General features: G+C 39.4%; 1 protein-coding gene across 1 annotated transcript in view; it reads right to left on the bottom strand.

Annotated features, from left to right (window-relative positions):
• The window catches only part of SCN10A (sodium voltage-gated channel alpha subunit 10), a 103597-nt gene extending 79605 nt beyond the window's left edge, over positions 1–23992 (bottom strand). Inside the window, 3 exon segments of the mRNA XM_008710144.2 lie at positions 19281–19361; positions 22330–22463; positions 23723–23992. Coding sequence (XP_008708366.2) covers positions 19281–19361; positions 22330–22463; positions 23723–23992 — 485 coding nt within the window.
• Between the last annotated feature and the right edge of the window lie 431 nt (positions 23993–24423).

The following is a 24423-nucleotide window of genomic DNA, read 5'->3' as shown; positions in this document are numbered from 1 at the left end:
AAAAAAAAAAAAAAAAAAAAAAAAGAAAATCAACAAAGAAACAAGAGCTTTGAATGACATACTGGACCAGATGGACCTCATAGATATATACAGAACACTACACCCCAGAACAACAGGATACTCATTCTTTTCGAATACACATGGAACTTTCTCCAGAATAGACCATATACTGGGTCACAAAACAGGTCTCAACTGATACCAAAAGACTGAGATTATTCCCTGCATATTCTCAGACCACAACGCTTTGAAATTGGAACTCAATCACAAGGAAAAATTTGGGAGAAACTCAAACACTTGGAAACTAAGAATCATCCAGCTCAAGAATAATTGGGTAAACCAGGTAATTAGGAAGGAGATTAAACAATTTTTGGAGACCAACAAAAATGAAAACACATAGGTCCAAAACCTATGGGACACCACAAAGGCAGTTCTAAGGGGAAATTACATAGCCATTCAAGCCTCACACAAAAGAATAGAAAAATCTAAAATGCAGTTTTTATATTCTCACCTCAAGAAGCTGGAGCTGGAACAGAAGAACAGGCCTAACCCACACACGAGAAGGCGGTTAATCAAGATTAGAGCAGAGATCAATGAGTTAGAAACCAGGAGCACAGTAGAGCGGATCAACAGAACTAGAAGCTCGTTCTTTGAAAGAATAAATAAGATCGATAAGCCACTGGCCAGACTTATTCAAAAGAATAGAGAAAGGACCCAAATTAATAAAATTATGAATGAAAGGGGAGAGATCACGATCAACACCAATGAAATAGGAAGGATCATTAGAAACTTTAATCAACAGCTTTATGACAATAAATTAAACAACCTGGAAGAAATGGATGTTTTCCTGGAAACCTATAAACTACCAAGACCGAAACAGGAAGAAATTGATTATTTAAACAGACCGATTAATTATGAAGAGTTTGAAGGAGTGATCAAAAACCTCCCCAAAAACAAGAGTCCAGGGCCTGACGGATTCCCCGGGGAATTCTACCAAACATTCAAAGAAGAAATAATACCTATTCTCCTGAAGCTGTTTCAAAAAATAGTAACAGAAGGGTAACTACCAAACTCATTCTATAAGGCCAGTATTACCTTGATTCCCAAACTAGGCAAAGACCCCATCAAAAAGAATTACAGACTGATATCCCTGATGAATATGGACGCCAAAATTCTCAACAAGACCCTAGCTAATAGGATCCAACAGTACATTGAAAGGATTATCCATCATGATCAAGTGGGATTCATCCCTGGGATACAAGGGTGGGATACAAGTGGGATTAGTCCCTGGGATTCACAAATCTATCAGTGTGATAGATCATATCAACAAGAAAACAGTCAAGAACCATATGATCCTCTCAATTGATGCAGAAAAAGCATTTGACAAAATACAGCATCCTTTCCTGATTAAAACCCTTCAGAGTGTAGGGATAGAGGGTACATTTCTCAATTTCATAAAAACCATCTATGAAAAGCCTACAGCGAATATCATTCTCAATTGGGAAAAGCTGAAAGACTTTCCCTTAAGATCAGGAACACGACAAGGATGTCTAATCTCACCATTATTATTCAACATAGTACTAGAAGTCCTTGCAACAGCAATCAGACAACAAAAAGGGATAAAAGGTATCCAAATCGGCAAAGAAGAAGTCAAACTGTCTCTCTTCGCAAATGACATGATACTCTATATGAAAAACCCAAAAGACTCCACCTCCAAATTACTAGAACTTATAGAGCAATTCAGTAATGTGGCGGGATACAAAATCAATGCTCAGAAATCAGTTGCAAGGGCGCCTGGGTGGCACAGCGGTTAGGTGTCTGCCTTTGGCTCAGGGCGTGATCCTGGCATTGTGGGATCGAGCCCCACATCAGGCTCCTCCGCTATGAGCCTGCTTCTTCCTCTCCCACTCCCCCTGCTTGTGTTTCCTCTCTCGCTGGCTGTCTCTATCTCTGTCAAATAAATAAATAAATAAATCTTTAAAAAAAAAAGAAATTTGTTGCATTTCTATACATTAACACTGAGACTGAAGAAAGAGAAATCAGGGAATCCATTCCATTTACAATAGCACCAAAAATCATACGTTATCTCGGAATTACTTAACCAGAGGTAAAGGATCTATATTCTAGAAACTACAAATCACTCTTGAAAGACATTGAAGAAGGCACAAAAAGGTGGAAAAATATTCCACGCTCATGGATCAGAAGAATAAACATAGTTAAAATGTCTATGCTACCCAGAGCAATCTATACTTTCAATGCCATCCCAATCAAAATACCAATGACATTTTTCAAAGAACTGGAACAAACAGTCCTTAAATTTGTGTGGAACTAGAAAAGGCCCTAAATAGCCAAGGAATTGTTGAAAAGGAAAAAAAAAAAGCTGGGGGTATCTTGTTGCCGGATTTCAAACTATACTACAAAGCTGTGATCACAAAGACAGCATGGTTCTGGCACAAAAACAGACACATAGACCAATGGAACAGAATAGAGACTCCAAAAATGTACCCTCGGCTCTATGGTCAACTAATCTTTGACAAAGCAGGAAAAAACATCCAGTGAAAAAAAGACAGTCTCTTCAATAAGTGGTGCTGGGAAAATGGGACAGCTACATGCAAAAGAATGAAACTTAACCACTCTCTCACACCATACACAAAGAAAAACTCCAAATGGATGAAAGACCTCGATGTGAGACAGGAATCCATCAAAATCCTAGAGGAGAACATAGGCTGTAACCTCTTTGACATTGGCCACAGCAGCATTTTTTCATGACACATCTCCAAAGGCAAGAGAAACAAAAGGTAAAATGAACTTGTGGGACTTCATCAAGATAAAAAGCTTCTGCACAGCCAAGGAAACAGTCCAAAAAACTAAGAGGCAGCCCACAGAATGGGAGAAGATATTTGCAAATGAAACTACAGGTAAAAGACTGGTATCCAAGATCTATAAAGAACTTCTCAAACTCAATACATGAGAAACAAATAATCAAATCAAAAAATGGGCAGAAGATATGAACAGACACTTTTCCAATGAAGACGTACAAATGGCTAACAGACACATGAAAAAATGTTCAAAATCATTAGCCATCAGGGAAATTCAAATCAAAACCACATTGAGATACCACCTTACACCAGTTAGAATGGCAAAAATGGACAAGACAAGAAACAACAAATGTTGGAGAGCATGTGGAGAAAGGGGATCTCTCTTACATTGTTGGTGGGAATGCAAGTTGGTACAGCCACTTTGGAAAACAGTGTGGAGGTCCCTCAAAAAGTTAAAAATAGAGCTACCCTATGATCCAGCAATTGCACTACCCCAAAGATACAGACATAGTGAAGAGAAGGGCCATATGCACCACAATGTTCATAGCAGCATTGTCCACAATAGCTAAATCATGGAAGGAGCCGAGATGCCCTTCAACAGATGACTGGATTAAGAAGCTGTGGTCCGTATATGCAATGGAATATTACTCAGCCATCAAAAAGAACAATTTCTCAACATTTGCTGCAACATGGACGGAACTGGAGGAGATTATGCTAAGTGAAATAAGTCAAGCAGGGAAAGACAATTATCATATGGTTTCACTCATTTATGGAACATAAGAAATAGCAGGAAGATTGGTAGGAGAAAGAAGGGAAGAATGAAGGGGTGGTAAACAGAAGGGGGAATGAACCATGAGAAACTATGGACTCTGGGAAACAAACTGAGGGCTTCAGAGGGAAGAGGGTGGGGGATTGGGATAGGCTAGTGATGCGTATTAAGGAGGGCATATATTGCATGGTGCACTGGGTGTTATAGGCAAATAATGAATCATGGAACATCACATCAAAAACTAAGTATATACTGTATGGTGACTAACATAACATAATAAAAAATTATTATTAAAAAAATGGTGTTGGGATAATCCATACAGAAAAATACCAGAAGCCTATCTCTAGCCATGTGCCTACACACTAAATTCTAGAGGGGATGAAATATCTAAATGTAGAAAGAAATATTAGGACTTTTAGAAGAAAATTCAGAAAACCTTTATGGAATATTATATAGCAGTAAAAAATAAATGAAATAAGTCTACATGTATCCACTTAGACCAATCTCAAAAACACAATGTTGATTTTTAAAAAGCTTCAGGTAGAGCATGCATACAATATGATGTCATTCATGTACATTTAAAAAGATACAAAACAGTACTCATGCATGCAGTGCCAAGTACCCCTTCTCCTGTGTGCCACAGGTTCCATTTCTTTTCATGTTTCTTTTCCAGGTGAGAAAACATTTATCTTTCTACTGTGCTTTTCTCTGCAACCAAATTGCAGTACTTTGTCATGTGTTTCTCCAGATTCTCAGTATGGTTAGTGATGGGTGTCCTAGGGCCATCAAAGAATTCCTTCAGTTATTCTTTGTGAGCTCAGGGGGTGGGGATGGTAGGACATCCCTCTGCATTTTTCATCTCCAGCTGAGCCCCAATCTGATCTATTCTTTCCCTCTTTGGCTGCAGTAAATCTCTAGTTTCTTTTGGAGCCCAAGAAAGGATTTAAAAATGAAATATGTATATGAAATCTTCCCACAAGCAGACAGATAGGCAGGCAGGCAGAGAGGCAAGGACCTATCTTTACCAGAAGGTAGCAGTGCAAAGCTAATGTTTCAGGGAGCTATCATGGCTGGGAGGGGAGATAAGGGATGGGAACTGCTTGTGTCCAAAGAACTGTATCAAGAACATGGTGATAGGACTGGCTTCTGATTCTTCTCTGGCTATGATCTCATTTCTACTCAAGAATACACAGCATGATCTTTGTAGTCCCAGACTACGCCAGGGACATTTACCCTTTTCCTTTGGGCTCCCAGCAACATAGTAAACAACCAATGGCTGTTATCAGTTTGACTTTCAAAAATAAAATCTGGAATCTGATCATTTTAATGGGGCCAAAGATGCTGAACATAATCCAGTACCTGCCACATGCATTTCTAGAAATGAGACCAGATAAGTAGATTTTTTATCTTTTATATTTTTTTCAAAGTGTGTTTATAAAGAAAGTTTTGTCAACAATTCAGTTCATACAAAACCTGATAAAGAATGAATTTAGTAGTAGGGAATGGAAATTGGCACAGCTTTGGAAAACAGTTTGGTAATATTTCAAAAATTAACCCAGCAACTCCATTTCTGAGAATTCATCTCTCACAGGTACCCGTGTTATGTGTGCAAAGATGTGTGTGTAAGGAAGGATACTCACTGAAGAATCATGATCGCAGAATATGAGGATTATGTTGATTAGGGCCAACATAAATGCCTGTCAATAGGATAAGAGTTAAATAAATTTTGCTTCATCCATGTAAGTGAAATCTATTCAATTTCTACAGAACATCGGCTGCTGGGATTTTCATTGGGATTTCATTGAATCTGTTGATTAATTTGGGCAGCAATGGCATTTTAACAGCTGGTGAGTTGTCTAATCTCTGAACACAAGATATCACTAAATTTATTTGATACTTTAAAATTTCTCTCTGTTGTGTTTTGTCATCTTTCAGTAATAAAGGTCTTGCACGTATATTTTTTAACAGCTTTTGGATTCATTAGTTCTACTGTTTTTCTATTTTTTAAAAGATTTTATTTATTCATTTATTTTAGAGATAAAGAGAGAAAGCATGAGCAGGGGAAGGGGTAAAGGAAGAGGGAGAGAGACAATCCCAAGCAGACTCCGCATTGAGCATGGAGGCCAAGGTGGGGCTTGATCTCAGGATCCTGAGATCACGACTTGACCAAAATCAAGAATCAGATGTTTAACTGACTAAGCCACCCAGGTGACCCTGTTTTTCTATTTCTTAACTTGTTAAGTTTTTCTTTGAAATTAATAATTCTTCTTCCCATTTTCCTTTCATTTATTGTTCTTTTTCATTTTTTATACTAGGTGCTTAAATAATTCTTTTCATTTTGTCCTGAAATAAATATTCTCTGCTTCAATGCTATGGATTATCCCTTGAACACATCTTTAACTGTACCCTGTAGGTTCTGATTAAAGTGCTTTTTAAATTTTTTCTTCCCTAGAAATTCTATAATTTTAGTTTGTAGTATTTTTTTTAATCTAAGAGTTGAAAGGTTTTTGGGGCGCCTGGGTGGCACAGCGGTTAAGCGTCTGCCTTCGGCTCAGGGGGTGATCCCAGCGTTATGGGATCGAGCCCCACATCAGGCTCCTCCACTATGAGCCTGCTTCTTCCTCTCCCACTCCCACTGCTTGTGTTCCCTCTCTCAATGGCTGTCTCTATCTCTGTGGAATAAATCTTTAAAAAAAAAAGAGTTGAAAGGTTTTTAACATTACCAAATGGAAAGGGCTTTCTTTTTTTTTTTCTTAATTTTGTTTTTACTTTATCACTGTGTGATCAGAGAATGTTTCCTGTATTATTTTTACTTTTTGGAACTTAGGTTTTGTTGTGATTTAATATTTGGTCAATTTGTATGGTGGTATATTCTATATTTTTTAGGGAATACAGTTTGACATAGATGAATCAGATGTGTCTTATTAATTATTCAGGTCATCTATATCTTTACATACTTTTTTATACACTTGATTTGTCATGGGCTGAAAGAAATTAATTACACTTTCTGGTCCCTGTAATGTTTTTGTCCATTTATCCTTATATTCTTATGATTTTCAAATTATAAACATTGTTGCCATATTATTTATTGCAAAGATATATGTTACTATTTTGGATTATTTAGCATTACAAAGTGTCACTTTTATCCTGTTTAATGGTTTTGGGCCTGAACACTACCTTCTTCAATATTTAAATCTGACTTCCTGCTCTCTTCCTATATGCCTAGGCTTATATCTTTGTCCATTCTTTAATTTTGACCTTTCCATAAGACCTGGAGCAGTGTATTTTTGTTCAACATAAAGTTGGATATTGCTTTGTTATATATGAATATGTATGAGTTTTTTTAAACAGATGAGTCCAATCCATTTATATTTATTGATGTGATAGAATTGTTTGATCTTTGTATATATAACTTTAAGTTGTGTATTTAATAGTTTTAAAAACTATTTCATTGTCTGGTATGTTTTATTTGCTTTTTGTGTGTGTATGATTCTAAATTTAGAATAGTTTTTATTTTAGTTCTAGCGATTGTCTTTATAAGTATAAATTCATAATTATAACTAGAACTGTGTAATGTATTGCCCTTGGTAAAAATAAAAATAAAAAAAATAAAATAAAATCTTAAAAAAATTAAAAAATAAAAAATAAAAAAAAAAGATTTTATTTATTTATTTGACAAAGAGAGAGACAGCCAGTGAGAGAGGGAACACAAGCAGGGAGAGTGGGAGAGGAAGAAGCAGGTTCATAGTGGAGGAGCCTGATGTGAGGCTTGATCCCAGAATGCCGGGATCACGCCCTGAGCCGAAGGCAGACGCTTAATGACTGAGCCACCCAGGCGCCCCTGTTTTATGCATCATCTGATTGTACTTAGTTGTATCTTTTTTGGGCTAACCTTTGTACCATTAAATATAATTATTTTCCATTCTTTGATTTATCTACTTTAAAGAATACTCTTTAACTCCTTGTTATTATAGAAGCAGCAGTAAGTGAGCATACTCTGCTCCCACGTTCTCTCCTCTTTCCTCTTATTGTTATTTGTATCATGTCCACATTTTCAGGGTCTCTGAGGTTTTAGGGGTAAAATGCCTTGATCGTCATTTTTATCCCTCTCTGCAGGCATTTCAGTTAACAAGTCCCGATGTGCTGAGTCATTTGCCAGTCCCCCGCCCACTTTTGGCCTTCTGAGATTGTTATGACATCTTTGTCCTCTGCGCTTTTCTTTCTCCTTCTCTTTGTTCTTGTATATTTATACCGTTCTTTTCCCATGCTGTCATTTTATTGGCGTTCTGAGAGGGTTGGGGTAAAACATATGCATGCTATTTTCCATATTTAACCAGAATCCCCAAATAACTCTTACTTTTGAGAGAAAATGCTTTGCATTAAAAGTTCAAAATAAGGATAGAGATTTTACATGCTATATGATCTCAGCTTATATATAGTTAAGAAAACTGCAGACCCAAAATGGTGTCACTTAGACCAAGTTCCCAAACGGGGGCTTAAAACCCAATCTATTGGCAGTTTCATCCTCTCCTGAAAATGTGGCCTTGACTGGTCAATCAGGAAATTGTTCTTTCCATTGGCATCAAAGAGTCTGTCACTTGAGTCCCCTCCATCCCCCAAAGAAAGATGAGGTAATCTGCATGAGAAGATACCTTGCTTTTTCCCCTAGCAAACTGCCCCTTCTGGAAGAATCCTTTTCTTTGGTAATAACTTTCTTGCCCCCACCCTCCTACCTATAAAACTCTTCCATTTTGTAAAACTCCTCTCAATGCCTCTCTACTTGCTAGATGGGCTGCTGCCTGCTGCATGAATCATTTGATAAAGCCAATTAGATCTTCATAGAGAGAGAGATTGAGAGAGAGCGACTAAGAGAGGGAGGGAGGACAATAAGCTAAAATACCAACAGTACAAACTGAGGGCTTCGGAGGGGAGGGGGTGGGGGAATGGGATAAGCTGGTGATGGGTATTAAGGAGAGCACGTATTGCATGGTGCACTGGGTGTTATACGCAACTAATGAATCATCGAAATTTACATCAGAAACCAGGGATGTACTGTATGGTGACTAACATAATATAATAAAAAAATTTTTAAAAATTGGCCAGCTAAAAAAAAACCAACAGTGATTTCTCCTCTTCTGATTTATATTTTTCAGTAGTCTGCATTTTATGCAATGGCCACTTTTTAAAAAATCATTTTGTTTTTAAGCTATTTATTATGATATGTAATGTGCATAATAGAAATGCACGTGAAACACAAATTCACTGAAAAATGAACACTTGTATATTAGCTCAGTCTACCATAACAACGTACCATAGACTGAATGGTTAAAGCACAGAAACTGACTTCTCACAGTTCCGGAGGCTGGAAATTGGAGACGAGGGTGCTTCCTGGCCAGGCTCTGGTAGAGCCCTCTTCTTGGCTTGCTAAGGATTGATTTTGTGCTGTGCCCTCATATAGCAGAGAGAGTTCTGGACTCCCCATTCCTCTTCTTACAAGGACACCAGTTCTACTGGATCATGGCTCTGCCCTTCTGACCTCATTGAACCATAGTGCCGTCCTTAAAGGCCCCTTCTCAAGTATAGTCATATGGGTTAGGCCTTCCATACGTGGATTTTGGGAGACATAATCCAGTCCATAGTGGCCATATGACAACTACTCATGTCACTAAATGGAACATTATAGTCATCCCACAAGCCTTTTCCCAATTATGTCCTCCTTCCTCTGCCCTATAGGTTTTATTCACATTTTTTGTCTCCTAAGTAAGAATCTCTAAACAAAATAGTTAAGTTCTGCTTGTTTTTGAATTTTGCACAAATGGAGTCATACTTATGCAATCTTTTGTGTCTGGCTTTTTTCATCCTTGTTTTGTAGAACTACAGTTTATTCATTTTCATTGCTGTACATTATCCCATTTTAAGAATGTAAGAGAAATATTTAATGTATTCAAAAATTTTTGGACATTTGACTGTTTCCAATTGGGGGCTTCTATGGGCATTGTTCATAATCTTTCTCATAGTTGTATTTTTGGTGCCCACACATATTTCTGTTGAGCTAAGGGTATAATTAAGAATCACAGTATATGTAGCCGGTCCCCTGAGTCGAGCTGGATAGGTACCAGACCAGCCTAAACATCCACGGAATCAGCCTGAGACACAGGAAGATACATCTGGACCTCTACAAATGAACATCTCCAGCGCTGAGTATTGAGGTATGAAGTGGGGAGCCGTGAAACCACGCACAGATATCGGAAGGTAAATGGAAAGGGGAGGGAGCCACCGCGTTTGGGCACTGGGAAGCGGTAGCCACCTGCACGGGGGAGCGGGCAGACTCACGGATGGCACCCGTGAGAAAACAGACTGTGACCGTGAGCAGGGAGCGCGTGCCACCAGACTTCTCACGGAACTCGGGACTCCGGTGTGCTCACTGGATCCAGACTGAGACCAGGAGCTCCGGGAGCACGCAGGGGCAGCTTGCAGCTGGCAGCTGGTGGTGTTAGAAACACAAAGGACAGAGAAGCGCTGGCCCTGGAAGTGAGGGCTGGGACGCCAGGTGTGGGGCGCACATCCCGGGACGCTGCAGGGTTGAGCAGCACCAACAGAAACAGAGTTAAAGTGGTCAGATCATCAGTGGAGAATGGCCCGTGATCCCCTCTGTTCTGTGACAGACGCTGAGATTCGGCCACTGCTGCTGTCTCTCAGAAAAGGCACAGCAAACTGCCAGGGAAACCTGCCAGAGAACAAAAGCCTGGAAATACCGGCTCACAGTATGCTCATCCCCATCTCCCCTCCCAGGAGACACAGAGACTCTACCCAAAAGGGGTAGCCTGAGTATCAGCACGGCAGGCCCCTCTCCCAGAAGGCAGGCTGAAAAATCAAGAAGACCACATCCCTAAGACCCCTATAAAACAAGGGTGCATGGCCTGGGTCCTGGTCAATAATTTGGGCTCTGGACAACCCCACAACCTCTCCTCATCAGAATGATGAGTAGGAGAAATCCCCCCAGCAGGAAAAGACAATGAGTCTGTGGCCTCTGCCACAGAACTAATAGATATGGATATAACCAAATTATCAGAAATAGAATTCAGAGTAACAATGGTCAAGATGATGTGTAGACTTGAAAAAAGTATTAACGAAAATGTTAATGAGAATATAGAATCTCTAAGAGCAGAAATGAGAGCAAATCTGGCAGAAATTAAAAATTCTATGAGCCAAATGCAGTCAAAACTAGAGGCTCTGACGGCCAGTGTAAATGAGGCAGAGGAACATATTAGTGAATTGGAGGATGGGTTAGTAGAAGAAAAAATGAAAATAGAAGCTGGACTTAAAAAAATCCACACCCACGAATGTAGGTTACGGGAGATTACTGACTCAGTGAAACGATCCAATGTCAGAATCATCGGCATCCCCGAAGTGGTGGAGAAAAACAGAGGTCTAGAAGAGATATTTGAACAAATTGTAGCTGAAAACTTCCCTAATCTAGCGAGGGAAACAAACATTCGTGTCCAAGAGGCAGAAAGGACCCCTCCCAAGCTCAACCATGACAAACCTACCCCACGTCACGTCATAGTGCAATTTGCAAATATTAGATCCAAGGATTCAGTATTGAAAGTGGCTAGGGCAAAGAAATTTCTCACGTACCAAGGCAAAGATATCAGAATTACATCAGACCTGTCTACATAGACCTGGAATGAGAGAAAGGGTTGGGGGGGACATTTTTAAAACTCTTTCTGAGAAAAACTGCAGCCAAGGATCCTTTATCCAGCAAGGGTGTCATTCAGAATTGATGGAGAAATAAAGACATTTCAGAATCGCCAGTCATTAACCAATTTTGTAACCACAAAACCAGCCCTACAGGAGATATTAAGGGGGGTTCTATAAAGGTAAAAAGGCCCCAAGAGTGATACAGAACAGAAAGTCACAACCGATACAAACAAAGACTTTACTGGCAACATGGCATCATTAAAATCATATCTCTCAGTATTCAGTCTCAATGTGAATGGCTTTAATGCTCCCATAAAACACCACAGGGTTGCAGATTGGATAAAAAGACATGACCCATCCATTTGCTGTCTATAAGAGACTCATTTTGAACCCAAAGATACATTCAGACTGAAAGTAAAGGGGTGGAGTACCATCTTTCACACAAATGGACCTCAAAAGAAAGTTGGGGTAGCAATTCTCATATCAGATAGATTGGATTTTAAACTAAAGACTATAGTTAGAGACACAGAAGGGCACTATATTATTCTTAAAGGATGTATCCAACAAGTGGATATGACAATTATAAATATGTATGCCCCCAACAGGGGAGCAGCAAGATACACAAGCCAACTCTTAACCAGAATAAAGAGACATATAGATAAAAATACATTAATAGTAGGGGCCCTCAACATCCCACTATCAGAAATAGACCGAACACCCTTGCAAAAACTAAGCAAAGAATCAAAGGCTTTGAATGCCATACTCGATGAGTTGGACCTCATAGATATATATAGAACACTACACCCCAGAACCAAAGAATACTCATTCTATTCTAATGCCCATGGAACATTCTCAAGAATAGACCATGTTATGGGACACAAAACAGGTCTCAACCAATACCAAAAGATTGAAATTATCCCCTGCATATTCTCAGACCACAACGCTCTGAAATTGGAACTCAACCACACGGAAAAATTTGGAAGAAACTCAAACACTTGGAGACTAAGAACCATCCTGCTCAGGAATGACTTGATAAACCAGGAAATCAAAAATCAATTTAAACAATTTATGGAGACCAATGAGAATGAAAACACAACGGTCCAAAACCTATGGGATACTGCAAAGGCAGTCCTAAGGGGGAAATACATAGCCATCTAAGCCTCACTCAAAAGAATAGAAAAATCTAAAATGCAGTTTTTATATTCTCACCTCAAGAAGCTGGAACAGCAACAGAGGGACAGGCCTAATCCACGCATGAGGAAGCAGTTGACCAAGATTAGAGCAGAAATCAATGAATTAGAAACCAGAAGTACAGTAGAGAAGATTAACAGGACTAGAAGCTGATTCTTGAGAGAATCAATAAATTGACAGACCACTGGGAAGACTTATCCAAAAGAAAAGAGAAAGGACCCAATTTAATAAAATTATGAATGAAAAAGGAGAGGTCACAACCAACACCAATGAAATTGGAAGGATTATTAGAAACTTTTATCATCAGCTATACGCCAATAAATTAAGCAATCTGGAAGAGATGGAGGCCTTCCTGGAAACCTATAAACTACCAAGACTGAAACAGGAAGAAATTGATTTCTTAAACAGGCCAATTAATTATGAAGAGATTGAGTCAGTGATAAACAACCTTCCAAATAACAAAACTCCAGGCCCGGACGGTTTTCCTGGGGAATTCCACCAAACATTCAAAGAAGAAATAATACCTATTCTCCTAAAGCTATTTCAAAAAATAGAAACAGAAGGAAAGCTACCAAACTCATTCTATGAGGCCAATATTACCTTGATCCCCAAACCAGGCAAAGACCCCATCAAAAAGGAGAATTACAGACCGATTTCCCTAATGAATATGGATGCCAAAATCCTCAACAGGATCCTGGCTAATAGAATCCAACAGTACATTAAAAGGATTATGCATCATGACCAAGTGGGATTCATACCTGGGATGCAAGCATGGTTCAACATTCGCAAATCGATCAGTGTGATACATCATATCAACAAGAAAAGACTCAGGAACCATATGATCCTCTCAATTGATGCAGAAAAAGCATTTGACAAAATACAGCATCCTTTCCTGATTAAGCCCCTTCAGAGTGTAGGAATAGAGAGTACATTTCTCAATCTCATAAAAGCCATCTATGAACAGCCTACAGCAAATATCATTCTCAATGGGGAAAAGCTGGAAGCCTTTCCCTTAAGATCAGGAACACGACAAGGATGCCCACTCTCGCCACTATTATTCAACATAGTACTAGAAGTCCTTGCAACATCAATCAGACAACAAAAAGGGATAAAAGGTATCCAAATCAGCAAAGAAGAAGTCAAAATGTCTCTCTTCCCAGATGACATGATACTCTATATGGAAAACCCAAAAGAATCCATTCCCAAACTATTAGAAGTTATAGAGCAATTCAGTAATGTGGCGGGATACAAAATCAATGCTCAGAAATCAGTTGCATTTCTATACACGAATAATGAGACTGAAGAAAGAGAAATTAGGGAATCCATCCCATTTACAATAGCACCAAAAACCATACGTTATCTTGGAATTAACTTAACCAGAGACGTAAAGGACCTATATTCTAGAAACTATAAATCACTCTTGAAAGACATTGAGGAAGATACAAAAAGATGGAAAAATATTCCATGCTCATGGATCGGAAGAATTAACATAGTTAAAATGTCCATGCTACCCAGAGCAATCTACACTTTCAATGCTATCCCAATCAAAATACCAATGACATTTTTCAAAGAACTGGAACAAATAGTCCTTAAATTTGTATGGAACCAGAAAAGGCCCCGAATCTCCAAGGAACTGTTGAAAAGGAAAAACAAAGCTGGCGGCATCACAATGCCAGATTTCAAGCTGTACTACAAAGCTGTGATCACAAAGACAGCATGGTACTGGCACAAAAACAGACACATAGACCAATGGAACAGAATACAGAACCCAGCAATGGACCCTCGGCTCTTTGGGCAACTAATCTTTGATGAAGCAGGAAAAAACATCCGGTGGAAAAAAGACAGTCTCTTAAATAAATGGTGCTGGGAAAATTGGACAGCTACATGCAAAAGAATGAAACTTGACCACTCTCTCACACCATACACAAAGATAAACTCCAAATGGATGAAAGACCTAGATGTGAGACAGGAATCCATCAAAATCCTAGAGGAGAACATAGGCAGCAACCTATATGACATCGGCCAAAGCAACCTTTTTCATGACACATCTCCAAAGGCAAGAGAAACAAAAGACAAAATGAACTGTGGGACTTCATCAGGATAAAAAGCTTCTGCACAGCCAAGCAAACAGTCAAAAAAACTAAGAGGCAGCCCACAGAATGGGAGAAGATATTTGCAAATGACACTACAGATAAAAGACTGGTATCCAAGATCTACAAAGAACTTCTCAAACTCAATACGTGAGAAACAAATAAACAAATCATAAAATGGGCAGAAGATATGAACAGACACTTTTCCAATGAAGACATACAAATGGCTAACAGACACATGAAAAAATGTTCAAAATCATTAGCCATCAGGGAAATCAAATCAAAACCACACTGAGATACCACCCTACGCCAGTTAGAATGGCAAAAATAGACAAGGCAAGAAACAACAATTGTTGGAGAGGATGTGGAGAAAGGGGATCCCTCCTACATTGTTGGTGGGAATGCAAGTTGGTACAGCCACTCTGGAAAACAGTGTGGAGGTCCCTTAAAAAGTTAAAAATTGAGCTACCCTATGACTCAGCCATTGCGCTACTGGGTATTTACCCCCAAGATACAGACGTAGTGAAGAGAAGGGCCATATGCACCCCAATGTTCATAGCAGCATTGTCCACAATAGCCAAAGCATGGAAGGAACCGAGATGCCCTTCAACAGATGACTGGATTAAGAAGTTGTGGCCCATATATACAATGGAATATTACTCAGCTATCAGAAAGAACGATTTCTCAACATTTGCTGCAACATGGACGGCACTGGAGGAAATAATGCTAAGTGAAATAAGTCAAGCAGAGAAAGACAATTATCATATGATTTCTCTCATCTATGGGACATAAGAACTAGGAAGATCGGTAGGGGAAGAAAGGGATAAAGAAAGGGGGGGTAATCAGAAGGGGGAATGAAGCATGAGAGACTATGGACCCTGAGAAACAAACTGAGGGCCTCAGAGGGGAGGGGGGTGGGGGAATCGGATAGGCTGGTGATGGGTAGTAATTAGGGGAAGTATTGCATGGTGCGCTGGGTGTTATACGCAACTAATGAATCATCGAACTTTACATTGGAAACCAGGGATGTACTGTATGGTAACTAACATAATATAATAAAAAAACATTAAAAAAAGAAGAATCACAGTATATGTGTGTCTTCACCTGTATTTAATTTTATCCACTGATCTCCAAGGAGTTTGTACAAATTTACATTCCCACCAGCAGTATATGAGTTTCTATTATTCCATATCTTTCTTAATACTTGGAATATATAATAATCTCTCAGTGTAGTTTTAATTCACATTTCCTTGATTAAGAAAAAGGTTAAGAATATTTTTATGTTTATTGACCATTTGGGTTTCTGCTTTTCTGAAATATCTATACAATTTTTTTTGCTCATTTCAAAATTAGTTGCTCTGATGTGTTTCTAATTGATTTGTAGGGGCTCACTCTTCTGAATATAATCACTTTTTAGGTATATGTATTCCAAATATCTCTAACTCAGTAGGCTTTCTTTTTCACTCTTACAAAGTTGTCTTCTGATGAACAGAAATACTTAATTTTTGTACATGCTAAAATGTATCAGTTTTTTCCTCTATGGTTACTGCTTCTTGTGCCACATGCAATACATCTCTCCCTAAACTGAGGGCATGCAGAAATTCTCTTTTTTTAAGCTAAAATCTTTGTTTTTGTCTTTCACAAAGAAATTTAGATGTTAATCTACCTAAAATTGATTCTTGCATGTGGCATAAAGTTGGATGTTCAAAGTAATTTTTCTTTTCTTTTTTTTAATTTAAATTCAATTTCATTAACATATAGTGTCTTATTAGTTTCAGGGGTAGAATTTAGTGATTCATCAGACATTTCTTTACAGAAGACATACAAATGGCTAATAGACACATGAAAAAGTACTCAACATCACATGGCATCAGGGAAACACAAATCAAAACCACAATGAGATACCACCTCACACTGGTCAGAATGGCTAAAATTAACAACTCGGGAAACAACAGATGTTGACAAGGATGCAGAGAAAGGAGGAACCCTCTTACACTGTTGGTGGGAATGTAAACTGGTGTAGCCACTGTGGAAAACATAAAAGAGTTTCCTTTAAAAAGTTACAAATAAAGCTACCCTATGACCCAATAATTGCACTACTAGGTATTTATCCAAAGGATAAAAAATAGTGATTCAAACAGGCACAGGCCCCCCTGTGTTTATAGTAGCAATGTCCACAGTAGCCAAAATATGGAAAGAGCCCAGATGTTCAGTGACAGATGAGTGGATAAAGAAGACTTGGTATATATATATATACAATGGAATAATATTACTCAGCCATCAAAAAGAATGAAATCTTGCCATTTGCAATGACATGGATGGAACTAGAGGGTACTATGCTCAGCAAAATAAGTCAGTCAGAGAAAGACAAATACCATATGATTTCACTCATATGTTGAATTTAAGAAACAAAACAGATGAGCATAGGGGAAGGGAAGGGAAAATAAAATAAGATGAAAGTTAAGAGGGAGGCAAACCATAAGAGACACTGAACTCTAGGAAACAAACTGAGGGCTGTTGGAGGGGAGGTGGATGAGGGGAGGGGCTTATTGGGTGATGGGCATTAAGGAGGACACTTGTGATGAGCAAAGTAATTTTTCTCCTTAGATTCCTAATTCTTCAGCATCATTTATTGAGAAATGCCCTTTCCCCACTGCTCCACAGTGCCACCTTCAGCACAAATTCAATGTCTGTATGTGCACTGGCCTGTTGATGAGCCAACTATTCTGTCCCGCCAATCTGACTAATCTTACCCCAGTCACACACGATTTCAATGATTAGAGCTTTACAGTACATCCTAGCATCCCATAGGATGAGTTCTCTTCTCCCACCTTGTTTTTCTTCCTCAAAAATGTCTTGGCTATAATTTGCTCTTTGCATTTTTATATAAATCTTAGAGTCAGGTTGTTGAGTAATTAAAAAAAAAAAACAAGCCTATTGGGATTTTGATTGGGCTCATGTTAAAGTTATTAGTCATTTTGGGGATTCTTATAATATTGTGACTTTGAATCCAGGAATATAATACATCTCTCCATTTATTGGGTTTTCTGTAATATTACTCAGAATTTTTCATAATTTTCTTTGTAGAGATCTTACTCATACTTTGATAATCCTGTTTCTAGATACTTCATATTTTAAAACACCAGCATAACTGGTATTTAAAAAACCATGCTACTTTCTGTTTGTTGCTAGTATATAGATATGCAATTAATTTAGGTATATTAACTTGCACCCAGTTACCTTTCTATACTGTCTTGTTAACTTTAATAGTTTATCTCTAGATTATATTGGCTATTGTATCACACAGTTGTATTATCTGTAAATCATGGCATCTTTGCTACTTTTCTTATTCTTTTTCGTTCTTTTCCTTGCCTTACTATGCTGGCTGGGCTCTCCTTTACAAAGTTAAATAGAACTGATGAAACAGACATCTTTCCTTTTTTTCTTTTTGATTCTGATCTCAGAGGGAAAGCTGGCCATATCTCACAATTAAGCATGATGTTTGCTACCTCCTTCAAAGTAATTACTCTTTAGCAGAGTGCAGCAATTTCCTTCTATTCCTTCTTTTCTAGGTGTTTCTAATTACAAACAGATACCAAACCTTGTGGAATGATTTGTCAGCATCAGTTAAGGTGACCACATGATTATTTTTCTTTTATCTATTAATAGAAATACAATGTACAGTGGACCCTTGAACAACCCAGAGGTTAAAGGCACTCACCCCTCCCATAGAGTGAAAACCCACATGTAAGTTTTGACTTCCCAAAAATTTAACTACTAATAGCCTACTGTTGACAGGAAGCCTTTTCGATAACCTCAACAGTCAATTAGCACGTATTTTGTATGTTATATGTATTACATACCGTCTTCTTACAGTAAAATAAGCTAGACAAAAGAAAATGTTACTAAGAAAATCCTAAGGAAGAGAAAATACATTCACAGTACTGTAGTGTATTTATTTTTTAAAAATCCATGTAAAAGTGGACCCATATGTTGCTCAAAGGTCAACTATATTTTCTGTTGTGGCATGTATTAATGTTATGACCAGCAAAAAATTTTAAAAATTTAAAAGGTGGAAAAAGAAAGTTCTACAGAGTTCCTAGTATTGAGGCAAAGTATGTCAGTCTTGCCCTGAGCTGGGGGCACCTTTCCTGGATGTATTGGTGCAGGTGTTTTTGGAAAGTCTACAGAGGTTCTGTCTGCTAACCCAGGGAAATAGAATATTCTTGGGAATATTAAGATCACTTTGAACAGTTTTATTCATGGGTAATTTTCTGAATATGCTCCAGAACCATTTGTTCTTAGTTTTGACTCAGTTTTGCTCCTGCCTCTCAGAGTAGGCTGTCCCTAAACTTGGTTCATGTGTGCGCCTAGCAGGTGAATGTGGGGGATCGATGGGGGAAGCTCATCTGCCCAGACCACCCAGACTGATGAAATCAGACTCTCTGGGACTGAGACCCAGGCATTAATATTTTTAAAATCTCCCCCGGGGATTCCGAGGTTGAGAACCACTAATCGATAGTTCTCCAAAGTTGAAAATCACATGTTTATAGAACAAAGTCCACAGAGAAGGACATATCTAACTACCCCAATGTGTGCAATACTCCAATGAGACCAGTAGGAAAAATAAAAGAAAAAAGCTGCCAACTGAAGGAAGGGAAGGAGGACAGAAAGAGGAAGCACAGGAATGATAGTGACAGCAAATCTACTTACTCGATTCTCTCTGGAAGCTCGGTTTGGGTCATGCCCACACAATTGACCAAAATAGTGACCGTAATAAATAAACTGAACCACCTGAGAGGACTGTATTAAGGAAAAGCGGAGAGTTGCCATGTTTCTCTGATGTCACCTATGATCACCTTGATGCTGAATGATTAAATTCATAGCTTTTAGCTAGGATCAGCTTTTTGGTCTTGTCACATAACGGCTGCTGAGTGCCTATCCTGGGCCGATTACTTCATCCACATTATTTCTAATACAACTGGACCTGCGGATAGATATTATATCTACACTTTGCAACTAGGAAAACAGGCTGAAAAAGCTTAAATAATTTTTCCAAGGTCATACAACCTGGTCAGCTATGATGCGGAGATGTGACCTCAGATTGATAACAGAACCCTCAGAAAGATGGAAGGACACAAGAATCCCTTCTCCAAAATGTCCTTCTGCCCTGACACCTTCACTTCACTATACAATATAGCCTGAAATTTTGTCCAGCAAGTGTCTCTTTTTTTTTCTAAAAGACAAAGAGACTACTTCTAGGAAGTTAGAGGTAAAGGGAGGGTTACCAGCTACCATGGGAATTCAATGAGTTGGATTGTTTTCAGTCACATTGAGGAAAGGGGCCCCTGGCTAGGAATGGTAGGCCCATAAAATGCTGGCTCAAGGAGAAAATTCCAGATAGAATTCGGCTGGGGTGGAGAACTCTGTCTAACCAGAGAGAAGAATTTTCAAGGTTGAAACAAGGGTTTACCACAAGGGGAAGGAGACACTGAAGAAGGTGAGTGGAAAGGAGTAAACTGATGGGAAGAAACGTTGGTGGAGAAAACCCAGAGAAATTTCTCCCACTGGACTTTTTTCTCAGGACTAGCTTGGGTTCCTAACAATTATGTCCTAAAGAAAAACAAAGCCTGAAGATAAGCTTGACCTACAGAGAGAGTGAACCACTCATCTTTCATAATTTCAGTTTGAGCAGAAGTATTTAAATCTATTTTAGTTTTCTGTAAATGTCTTTAATGTGCCCTGTTTTACAGTTACTTAGGAACACATCTATTTTGAAATGGGAAATTCTGCTAATTAAACCACATTTTCCTGTTGACTTGCAATTAAATTAAGAAATGTGTTCACATGGGGGGAAAATGTTAACCCAAGGATTAAATTAAAATCATATCTCCAGTTCCACAAACCTTTAAAAGTAATATATTATATACAATATTACTTGTGGAAACATTCATAGCAAATTCGATTAGAAATATAATTTTGGTGAAATAATAATAATAGGACACTGAGAATTCCATACCTTGAAGAATATCTTTTAGGAGTGGAGCTGCCAAGTTCATAAGATTTAAATATATAAATGCAGGCTTTTGTGAGAAGGAGACACCTAACAGCTTTTCTGTCCAGTTATGACTCCATCCAGCAATTATGATTCATCAAATCTCAAGATGAAAAGAATATTCACTGGTCACTTGGTTCTTTAAAGGGATTTTATTTCTAATTAGTTGTTTCTTACAGTTAATTAAGATATAACTCAACCAGGATGTGTGGAGAGGAGTTTGTATATTTGCTGTTTTTCTTTATTTGTAATTTTTATGTAATTGGATATATTAAAAAAAACAACACCCAAGTAGAGATGACATACTGAGAAAATAAATTACTTCAGTTCATTTCCATTAACTGCCTACTTCCTTATTGCTGTTACTGTTCTAAGCAGGGGGCAGGCAGGACCTCTTAACTGGCTCTGTGAACTTGGACAATTTATTTAATGCCTTTGAGTAACAGTTTCATCATCTGTAAGATGGGGATGCAAATCCCTTCTTCAAAGGTTTCTATACCTATGACAGTGATGACACTTAGAAGGTATTTAGCAAATGGTAGCCTATTATTATTGTTAAATATCCTTCTATAGGATCAGAAAATCCAAGATTGAATTAAGAAAACATAACTCCCATTGCTTGGCCATAAAGATAAAACATGTAAAAGGAAAATGTAATGCAACTATATGGAGCAGAGCAGTTTCATTTTGAGCTGACTTGGTGCCAGAGCTGCCAGCTCACTGAGTGCTGTCCAGCAATCTAGCAAGCTGCCCCAGAGTCGGGGGAGAGAGCTCCTTTTACTGGAGCCTCCCAAGAAGAGGCTGGCTACCATCTGTCAGGCAGCTGAGGCAAGGCTGTTCTTGCAAATCAACCTCCTGGAAGCCAGGGCTGAATTTGTCATTAGGAACTTCCAATTTGGACAGTCACCAGGGAAGATCCTTGGAAACCAAGCCAAAGTCTTTTTTTTTTTTTGTCCTAGTTTGGCTTGCCTTGAAAAACAAAACAAAATAAAACAAAAACTGAAGGCAGAATCTGAAGCTACCTAAAGCCATTAATGTAATACAGACATTTGGCCGATTTGTCTCTAATCATTACTATATTCCCCAGTGGCATGAACCTTGAACTATTAACTTTTTTCGACTACTGACCTTTGTAACCTGCTAGTAATTTGGGGGTAACTTGGGATATTGGCAGTGCCCATGACCAATGTGGTCCCACTGAGACAATCTACGCTCTGCCCATTGTGGTCTGTCCTCTTTGTCTTCCAGCAGGTGCTGCTCTTTTGCCCAATAAAGAGCTGGTCCTCATCATGGCTAGGGCACAGAGTAACAACCCATGCCTATTTCATCTGCCCAAAGAAGCCCTGGGGCCCTCTTATTGCTTATTATGTTGTGAGATGAGCAGGTCTCATATGGTAAGAATGTGCCAGGGTGCATCAGCAAAGTTCATTCATAAGAAGGACATTTTTTTAGGTAGTGCACGCACAGGTGTGTCCAGACTAGTCTAGGTGAACCCAAACCCATCTGTGGCTTTCATGAGCACCTCCTCTGTCTTGGGACTGCTTTCACGTATTGGATAAATTAAAGCCACAAACATTTTTCTTTCAATGTAATGATTTCATTGTTTCAGCATTCAATTAGAGGACACCTATATTGCTACCCTCTGAAGAAGGTACTCGACACGGTGGGCAAAGCCTGATTCTAAAAGGAATCATGTGGAAGAAGCACCAGTGCAAAGGATATGAGTGGACAGACACTTTGATGGCTGTTCTTCTGATCAGGTTGAAAGGACTGAATAACCACAAGGCCCGAGTGGCACTAAACCGGGAAATGGTCCTCCCTTTGTTCAGCACCATAAACGTCTACAACAAAACAAAGCAGAAGGTGGTCCTGATGTAAGAAGCACACATCCTCACACAATCATGTTTTTGAGCACGAATGGTATCATTTCAGACTTATGAGCAAGAAGGGCTCTGTGAACCATGCATTCATCAGTGGAGAGCCAAGTGGAGGGGCAGAGTTAGTGGGGATCAGGGACTGAGAGCCATATCCTCACCCTCCTAGCAAGACCCCAGACCTTGTCAGTGACTGTACATCAAGATGAGCCCATTGAGAGTGCCCAATGGGCGGGGATCTGACCTGGGCCTGGTAGGATGCATCAGCCCTAAGGCCAGGAATCTGGCAGCAGGAGGATGTGGTTCTGGCTGCATTAAATTCCTCTTCTGATTAGTGGATCGTCCCTGGTGCTGGGATGCTCCCTCTGCTCTGTGCCTTCCAGGTCTCCCCTTTTAAGCCCTCTCTCTATTGGTTCTCTCTGAGCATCTTGGAAGGTGAGGGCCCTTGGCCCATGAGAGAAGGGCAAAAGACATTTTAATGTCTTTTTATTTTCTCTACAAACCATATTTGAGATGGATGATTTCTGTCCCTCCCAACTCCCAAACATGCACACTTTGTTTTTTTGGGGGGGTGGTGGTGCTGTGTGGAACATCTAAGACACAGTACGAATGGGGGAATTGTCATGAAACAGCTCTCACTTAAACTAGTGGTTCTCAAACATTTTAATTTCAGGGCCCTTTTGTACTCTCAAAAATTATTGAGAACCCCAAAGAGTTTTTGTTACTGTTTATATCCTTTTGCTTATACCGTTTGTGTGTCTGAGAGAGAGAGTTTTGTGTGACCTCCTGAACCCACTAAAAGGGTTTTGGGAACCCCAGGGATTCTGAGATTATACTTTGAGGACCACTCATTAAATCATCCTGATTTCTGCTCCCCTTCTCTACTCTACCCCCCACCCGCAGACTCAGGATCTCTGCTCCCCACTTGCAAAAACAGCCAACATCTTTGGAGATCCTAGGCCAGTGGTCATCCAAGAGAACGGCCAACTACCTCTAAAAATTTCAAGCAGTTATTATTGCTTTTGAGGATTTGAGGTTAATTAGTCTCACCATAAATATTATAAAAATGTGAAGACAATATCAAAGAGGTGAGTTGGATATATTTGTCATTAACTGAGTCTAGCTCCCCACCACATCACCCAGGTCAGGAGAACTCCCTAGGCTGAGTATGGCAGAGGCTTCCACTCCCAGAGCTGAGAACAGCCTTCCCAGGCAATCACCCTTACCCGGTGTGTGCTGTAGAAGGGGTCCAGATCCTCCAGGGGCTCCCCAACCAGCTCTGCCGGGAGCTCACCATAGAACTTGGGCAGCTGGTTGCAAGCTTTCAAGTCTAGCTGGGGTCGAGGTTTCTCTTCTTGGTCCTTCTGCTCCCTGTGCTTATCTTTGGCTTTCTTTGCTGCCTGCTTGGCGGCAATTCGCTTTTCAATCTCCACCAGGGACTCTGGAGTGAATCGACGGAAGTTGGTAGTTTCCAGGGACCCAAAGGGGAATTCCATCTTCTCATTCTTCTTCAGGAAGAATTTATACTCTTATGAGAGTGGACACCACCACAGAGAGGTAACAGCCTGCCCACTGGCCCTCTCCCTCCAGTTCTTTCCTTAACTCACACTTCCTTGCTGGAACAGACCCTCCCTCCCCCAGTTCCCTCCTTAACTCACACTGAGCTCTCCCCAGAGTCTCACTGCCCCTGTGGCACTCTTGGGGGAAGGCTGTTTATTCCATCCTCCTCCGGGCACCTCGGGATTGAGCTATGTTCTCCATGAGCTTCTATGGCATGGCTCCTTCATCTATTGCTCCTTCGCCACCACCATCACTACCACCAGAATTAGCCATACTGCCCTCTCTTCTCAGTTTTAGGACCACTGAGCAACAAGTACTCTCCTGCATTCATCAAAGACTAGTTCGTGTGGTCTGTGGCAAAAACAAT

Source organism: Ursus maritimus, unplaced genomic scaffold (assembly GCF_017311325.1).
Source record: "Ursus maritimus isolate PB19 unplaced genomic scaffold, ASM1731132v1 scaffold_20, whole genome shotgun sequence".
NCBI classification, from domain to species: Eukaryota; Metazoa; Chordata; class Mammalia; order Carnivora; family Ursidae; genus Ursus; species Ursus maritimus.
The sequence above is the reverse complement of the archived record's forward strand: the minus strand, read 5'-3'. Positions and strand labels throughout refer to the sequence as shown.